Raw genomic sequence first — 8745 nt, forward strand, 5'->3', positions numbered from 1 at the left:
ATATTGTATATAATATGTATGCTGTTAAGCATGGTACATACAGTGTACATAACAGATCAAGAGAACCTTTTAAATTCAAGTTTAGAAAATGAAAGAAAACTAGTACATCTTGTTGATGATAATCCATACTGCAAATATTGACTTTGTGGTTTTTAATCACGGTAAAACACCAATAAACCACTTCCTCTGCCAATCCTTAACATTATCATCTAGGTCAGTCAGGTGTAAAAACAGAACTAAATAATATATTGTGTTAACATAATAAATTGCAGTACGCTGAGATTTATAAGGAAAGATATCTTCTGCATGCAGGAAATACACATCTGGTGATAACCCTTTCATGCTTTCACTTGTAAAATACAATACTGGCAGAGTCCAAGAACTCGTATATTAATCATCTACACTACGAGACTGGACTACAGAAAAATCTTTTCTTATAAAACAAAACTATTATTATTAATAATAATAATAAGAAACATGAAAATAACTTATAAGATACATTTCTCTACTAGCTCTATCTGTAAAATTTCGTTGTCTACTTTCACTTTGAAAAAATACCTACCTCAGAAATTCCTGCAAACAAATGTCACAAAAACGGTGGCCGCAGGATTTTATTTGCACTGGATCCTTCATAGGCAGTCGACATATTGTACAGATCAATTTCTTTCTTAATTTGTCGACAAAATAATTTGTAAATCCACTCATAGTTGAAAAAGTTTCACATATTCCTTTCACGTGTTTGTCATATCGGCTTCTGAACAATAATTGACAGCTCGTGGGAAAATGACGTCATCCAGGTGAGGCCAATAGTGAGTAGTGTAGTACTGGAGCGTGACCGCAAAATTCCGATAGCTTACAATATTGATTATTAATTTTAGTAAAATATGTAAAATATCAGTTATTATTTTACCAATTTTGACCAAATAAAATACTACACTAAACATTGTGTGACAAGATGTGTGACTTTTATTATGTAAATAATTCTAATACTAAAGAGATCACAAAATAGTTCAAATCTAATTATTTTTGCTACTCTCTGAAAATGAATTTTATGACATCAATAAATCATTTAAAAATATCTCAATTTGTGTGCGAATTTAAGATATCCTTAATTTGAAATATAGATCTCAATGATTTGTACATCTATAATTCATCTCAAGATACTTGGAAATGAATTTAATGATATTACAAAATTGTTCCTCCTTCTGATAACCTTATTTCTACTAAATGATGTATAATTTTTGAGATATCAAAAAATAATTTATTAATATTATACAACAGAACTAAATATATCATTAAAAAGCATTTGTGATATCATAGAATAACACTGATTTGATATCAAATAATAAAATTTTTGATATTTCTAAATTATTTTGTGACATCTTTCAATCCATTTAATGAATCAGATATAAAATAATAAATGATATCATATGATAACACATTTGTGAAGATGAATTAAAGATATCACAAAAATGAGTCGGTGAAACCACAAAAAAAAATGAATTTAAAATTGAATAAACAGTAAAATGTAGACTAGCCACTATACTGATAATAAAGATATTATAAACAATATTGTTTCCTTTTTTGTTTAATTCAATTTCATAGTAAAAATTTCAAAATTTCAATTCAATTTTCAATTTCAATTTCATAGTCTATTCTAAAGATTTTCCTCGAGAAATGAGGTTCAAATAATATGATATTGGACATATATAGGAGACTGGCTCAGTTCACTACATTGAATCATAAAAATGTAAAAAATATAATATCATAGGGATCTTCCTAAAGTGATACTTGCTGGTAGTCATTAGATAAAGTTTGCATAGCTTTTTACACTTTCCGACTTACAGCCAGGAAACAAAAAGATTGGTCCCTGTGACCTTGACCTTTGAGTCATTGACTCCAAAATTGATAGAAATTATTTCAGTCTCCCAGTTACTGTGACCTTGACCTTTGACCCTAAAATCAATAGGGACAGTTTGTCATCATGCTATACAGCTATTATACCTTATGACTTAAAGCTCCCCCACCCCCTCAAATATCAATAGGGATCTTCCTGCAACAGTACTGAGTAATTGTTTAAGGTAGTGGACCCATAATAGTAATGTTTAAAAAAATGCATTAACTTGATACAATCTTAAAGTTAACATTGTTTCGCATTATGTTGCAATTTTTGATAACAATTTTACCATGTCAATTTTTTTTTTTATTTTGTATAATTTATAATATTTCCTTGTACTCAAATAGAAATAAATTTCAAAGTGATAATTAACCACTGTACAAAACATTCGCAGAGAATGCATTATTCCAAAAATTTTGATATAAATCCCACACATTAACTCCGATAACATGTTTGATAATTGTGATTTTTCGTCATTAAAACGTTTCAATACAGAAAATATTTTTGTATAACATTATAGTATGCACTTAACTTCTATCATTGACAACCTTTTTGAGTTCAACGATGCATGAGAACCATAACAATCAAAGGATAATATAAACATGCTGTCGTTTAAATTATCGTGCGGGAGTAGTAAAAGAAACCTCAAAGTATTTGTAAACAATTACAAAACACAAAATAAAACTGTCAAGAACATTATTTCTAAGGAGCCTCAAGTAAAAGGATTTAAGCATTGCTCAGGTGAGCTAAACAAGAGGGCCCTGAAGTCCCTGTATCACTCACCTGAAGAAAGTAGGTCAGTAGGTCACATTCATGGTCACTGAAGTCAGTTTTAAGATCAGTGTTCAAAACTGTACATGTCATCCAAATTTCAAGGCTGTATCTTAAAAAAACAAACAAGGGTGCCAGAATGTCACAATATACGCCCGTCACAGCAAATTTGTTTACACTAGCACCTGTATTTGCAAATGGAATTTTAATTTTCTAGTTGTTTACAATGTTTTTTTTTTAGAAATTTTTGTAATTCTTTTATTTTTCTAAGTCCACAAAAAAAATCCTTACCAGGTAGAGATACCTTAAAATACACCCAAAATTTGAAAGTAACATCAATGTTGTACCACTGAAAAGTGGTCTTGGTTTTTCCCTACGGTCAATTATAAAAAAGTTACAATGTAAGTTATTTATAGTAACAACTAAGGGAAGTTAATCTTTAAAGAGAAAAAAAAAAAAAAAAAAAAAAATCAAAAAAAAAAAATTACAAGTCCACACAAAAATCCTAAACCAGGTAGATATAGCTCAAAATTACACCTCAGAATTGGATGTAACATGCATGTTGTACTACAGAAAAGTGGTCTCGATTTTTTCCCTACGACTTGTAAGAAAAAAATTTACAATATAAGCATTTATTTATAGTAAACAAAGGGAAGTAATTCCAAAAGAGGGACCAGTGCATGACACCTTCATGATGGTGACAATTGTGCCAAGTTACATCAAATCCATCCATGCAGAAAGAAAAAATGTCTCCTGACAAAGTCATTCTGTATCTGACTATTTGACCTTTAATGTGCCCTTGACCTTAGACCGAGGACCTGGTTCTTGCTGCCATGACACTCCGTTTGTGATGTGAACTTTGTGCCAATATATCAAAACCCTCAAAGCATTGAAAAAGAAATGCTCCGGACAAATTCATTCTTGTAATCAGTGACCTCAGTGTGACCTTGACCTTACGCCTAGGGACCCTGGTTCTGGCATGTTACACTCCGTTATGATGGTGAACAATTTGCAAAAGCTATATCAAAGTCCTTTCATGCATGAAGTAGATTGCTCCGACAAAGTTTTCATTTTGTATCCTTTGACATTTTAATGTGACCTTGACCTTAGACCTAGAACTGGTTCTGCAAATGACACTCCACTTCATTATGAACAACTGGCCAAGCTAATCAAAATCATTCATGCATGAAGAAGATATCCCGGACAGAGTCATTCTTGATAATTTCATTCTTGTATCCTTTACCTTAAAGTTGTCCATGACCTTAGACTAGGAACCTGGTTTTTGCGCAATGACACTTACCGTTCTATATGAAACATTTTGGGCAACATCATCAAAACCCCTCCATGCATGAAGGAAGATATGCGGACAAAGTCATTCTTGAATTTGACTTTTGACTCTAGTGTGACCTTGACCTTAGACTAGACTGGTTCTTGCCATAATCCGTTCATATGGTGAAAACTGTGCAAGTTTCTCAAAATCCTCATGCATTAGAAGATATGCTCCGGACAAGGTGTGGCGCCGCCGCCCGTACCTCCCAACCGCCCATCACCGCCATCCTTCCATTCCGCCACGCCAGGGGCGTTCCCATAATACGTCCCATTTTTCAAACGGGCGTATAAAAAGTAGGTCAGTAGGTCACATTCCACATGACCCAGATTCAAAATGACCTAAAGATCACCAAGGTTAACATTCTGACCAAGTTTCATGAAGATACAGTCATAAATGTGGCCTCTAAGAGTGTTAACAAGCTTTTCTTTTGATTTGACCTAGTGACCTACTTTTTGACCCCACCTGATCCAGATTTGAACTTGACCTAAAGATCATCAAGATTAACATCTGACCAAGTTTCATTACAGTATGGTCCTAAATGTGGCCTCTAGAGTGTTAAAAAGCTTTTCCTTTGATTTGATCTGGTGACCTAGTTTCTGACTCCACTTGGCCTAGATCTGAACTTGACCTAAAGATCATCAAGATAAATATCCTGACCAAGTTTCATAGAGATATTATCATAAATGTGGACTCTGAGTGTTAACAAGCTTTACATTTGATTTGACCTGGTGACCTAGGTTTTGAACCCACCTGACCCAGATATGAACTTGACCTAAAGATCATCAAGATTAACATTTGGACCAAGTTTCATAAAGATATTATCATAAATGTGGCCTCTAGAGTTTTAACAAGCTTTAAATTTGATTTGACCTGGTGACCTAGTTTTTGACCCCACCTGACCCAGATTTAACCTTGACCTAAAGATTATCAACGTTAACATTCTGACCAAGTTTCGTTAAGATATGGTCATGAATGTTACCTCTAGAGCGTTAACTAGCTTTTCCTTTGATTTGACCTGGTGACCTAGTTTTTGACCCCCACCTAACCCAGATTTGAACTTGACCTAAAGATCATCAAGATTAACATTCTGACCAAGTTTCATGAAGATACAGTCATAATAATAGTGTTAATAAGCTTTTCCTTTGATTTGACCTAGTGACCTAGTTTTTGACCCCAGATGACCCAATATCAAACCCGTCCAAGATTTTATTGAGAGTAACATTCTTTCCAAGTTTCATTAAGATTGAGCCAAAATAGTTACCTCTAGAGTGTTAACAGTCAAATTGTTGACAACGGACGACGAAGGACACAAAAGCTCACCTTTGAGCACTCTGTGCTCAGGTGAGCTAAAAAGTATAGGAATTCTCCTAAAGTGGTTCCAAGTCGTCACGTAATGTTTCAATGCTTAAAGTAATTTACTTCCTTAAGAGCTTAGAAACGAAAAAACTACTGAAATTGAAGTTGGGTAACCCTGACCTTGAAATCTGGGTGACAAGACTTCAAAAACAATAGGGATCCTCCAATATTGGTACTTAGTCACTAAGCACACTTTGAAAGCAGTAGCTGTTAAAACTTATGACCCTAGATAGACTAGCCACTAGACTGGTGATAAAAATCACTTCAATTTTTTAGATATATTGTATTTCATTGGTGTCAAAAACCAGTCTATTCGAATTCGGGTGATTTTTTTACAGAAAGTACCAATAAGATTATGATATAATTGGCACTAACATATAAATGGGCTCCATTCACATATAGTATGTACACAATTGTCATCCGACTTTATTGCAATGGCCATCTGATTTTACTTCATTTTGACATCTAGCAGGTATACAATGGCCAAGAAACCAATATCTGAACTTGTTTGGCTCTATTAAACCTATCAAGGTCAACGTCCGCAGCCTCCGCAAACAATCAATATCGATTGAGGTAAAACATTGCTTCAAGTTATTATATTCCACAAACATTTTATTGCTAATAATTCTTAATTGCTAAATTATTGATCAGTACTGGTGGTTTTCATTTCCTAGCTAGTTTGTCCATTCATATCAACAATGAAAATTGACAGGCCACGGAGTGGGGCATAGTAACCAAACTTCTGCTACAGATAAAGTACATTCCGTTTATGGACATTTTTATGAGTCATCCAGCTCACTCTGTGCATGTCAAGTTATGGCTGCCTAAATATAAAATAAAACAACCTCTTGAACAAAACTGACAGATAATTTAACATACTATATCAGGTAATTACAGATCCTATAATTTTGCTTTCTGAATTATTTTGATTTTACCTGATCAAAGTAGATCTTCAGAAGTGATTTCAGAACAAGGCTGTTCTGTGAGGTGAACAAATAACAGCTTGAATCATTTTCCTTAACCATTCTACTTTCTATTTTTCATACTAGTAATGTTTTTACTGTGTCACTAACACACTATGTGACTAACACCTGTTGTAGCCTGCAGCCTTTCTACATACACTAAAAGGATGTTTTATATATTATTCTAACAGGACACAGTTTGTTTTCCTATTAAACAAAGATGACTGAATATGTGATAAAATCATCGTTTGTATGTCACAGTCAAACGGCTCTACCATGAATTGATTCAATGTTGTCACCAGGAAATTGCCGGTGCACAACACAAAACAGGGATGTTTGTTAGACTAAATATAAACTAGAAGATGCTTTTGTAAAAAGGCGCATGTCTCCCCCACTGCAGTCGTATATGCAAGAAGTCAATAGGGGAGAAGAGCGAAAGTCAAAGAGACACTGATGGTTGGCTGCAACAGGGATCACCTATTTGGCATGTCCAATCATCCCACTAAGTTTCAACATTCTGGGTCTAGTGGTTCGCAAGTTATGAACTGGATACAGTTTTGATCAAGTGACCCCAAAATCATTTGGGGTCATTTACTCTTCATGTCCAATTATCCTATTAAGTTTCAACATTCTGGGTCAAGTGGTTCTCAAGTTATTGATTGGAAAGAGTTTTCCACGTTCAGTCCCGTGACCTTGACCTTTGATGAAGTGACCACCAAAAACAATAGGGGTCACCTACTCTGTTATTCCTATCTCCCTATGAACTTTGAAGGTTCTAGGTCAAATGGTTCTGAGGTTATAAACTGGAAATGGATTTCCATTTTCTGTCCACTGCCACCTTGACCTTTAATGGAGTGACCCCCAAAATCAATAGGGGCCATCTCCTCTGCATGACCAATCATCCTATGAAGTTTCAACATTCTGGGTCAAGTGGTTCTCAAGTTACTGAATGGAATTTGTTTTCCATATTCAGGCCCATATGACCTTGACCTTTGATCAAGTGACCCCAAAATCAGTAAGTGTAATCTAGTCTGCATGTCCAATCATCCTATGAAGTTTCAACATTTTGGGTCAAGTGGTTCTCAAGTTACTGACCGGAAATGGTTTTCCATGTTCAGCCCCCTGTGACCTTGACCTTTAATAGAGTGACCCTAAAATAAATAGCGGTCATCTCCTCTGCATGACCAATCATCCTATAAAGTTTCAACATTTTCGGTCAGGTGGTTCTCAAGTTACTGACCGGAAACCGTTTTCCATGTTCAGACTCCTGTGACCTTGAACTTTAACTAAGTGACCCCAAAATCAATAGGGGTCATCTATTCTGCATGTCCAGTCATCCTATAAAGTTTCAACATTGTGGGTCAAGTGGTTCTCAAGTTATTGATCGGAAATGGTTTTTTATGTTCAGGCCCGTGACCTTGACCTTCAATAGAATGGCCCCAAAATCGACAGGGGTCATCTATTCTGCATGACCAATCATTCTTTGAAGTTTCAACATTCTGGGTCAAGTGGTTCTCAAGTTACTGACCGGAAATGGTTTTCCTTGTATGGGCCCCCGTGACCTTGACCTTTATTGCAGTGACCCCAAAATCAATAGGGGTAATCTACTCTGCATGAACAATCATCCTATGAAGTTTCAACATTCTGGGTCAAGTGGTTTTCAAGTTATTGACCGAAAATGGTTTTCCATGTTCAGGCCCCTGTGACCTTGACCTTTGACGGAGTGACCCCAAAAACAATAGGGGTCGTCTACTCCATAAGTCCTGCCACCCTATGAAGTTTGAAGGTTCTAGGTCAAATGGTTCTCCAATTAATGATCGAAAATGAAGTGTGACGTACGGACAGGGCAAAAACAATATGTCTTCCCCAGAGGAGGGGGGGGGGGAGGGAGACATAAATATCCCAAATTGAATAGGTGATTTTTTCTAGGCTGAAGTCTCCTATATTTGAAATTGGTACAAGCTCACATGGAAGAATATTCTTGATGTATGGTCAACTTGTAAGCATACAGGGTCTTTTTATAACAACACTAACACTTCTGTGTGGATTTATTTTCACAAAAGATGTACTTAAACAAGAATTTGTAACAGAGTTACCAACGTCCCCCGCCTAAGGAAATTTTTCACAAAACTTACTGCATGCCAATACAGCATCTTGGCATGAACAACAAGAGGACCATGACGGTCCTGAATCGCTCACCTCTTCCCACATGACTCAGTTGATAAACATTCAGACCATGAAAAAAATGGCCTCTAGAGAGGTCACAACGTTTTTTCATTATTTGACCTACTGACCTACTTTTTGAAGGCACGTGACCCACTTTCGAACTTGACCTAGATATCATCAAGATGAACACTCAGACCAACTTTCATACAGATGCCATAAAAATATGGCCTTTAGAGAGGGCCCAAGGTTTTTCTATTATTTTA

General features: G+C 35.5%; 1 protein-coding gene across 1 annotated transcript in view; it reads right to left on the reverse strand.

The window, feature by feature from the left end:
• Positions 1–760, reverse strand: part of LOC123533781 (TNF receptor-associated factor 4-like) — a 65321-nt gene extending 64561 nt beyond the window's left edge. Inside the window, exon 1 of the mRNA XM_045315637.2 lies at positions 563–760. Coding sequence (XP_045171572.1) covers positions 563–705 — 143 coding nt within the window. The 5' untranslated portion in view covers positions 706–760. The remainder of the gene's footprint in view (positions 1–562) is intronic.
• Positions 761–8745: the final 7985 nt, after the last annotated feature.

The sequence above is a fragment of the Mercenaria mercenaria genome, chromosome 12 (genome assembly GCF_021730395.1).
Source record: "Mercenaria mercenaria strain notata chromosome 12, MADL_Memer_1, whole genome shotgun sequence".
Taxonomy (NCBI): domain Eukaryota; kingdom Metazoa; phylum Mollusca; class Bivalvia; order Venerida; family Veneridae; genus Mercenaria; species Mercenaria mercenaria.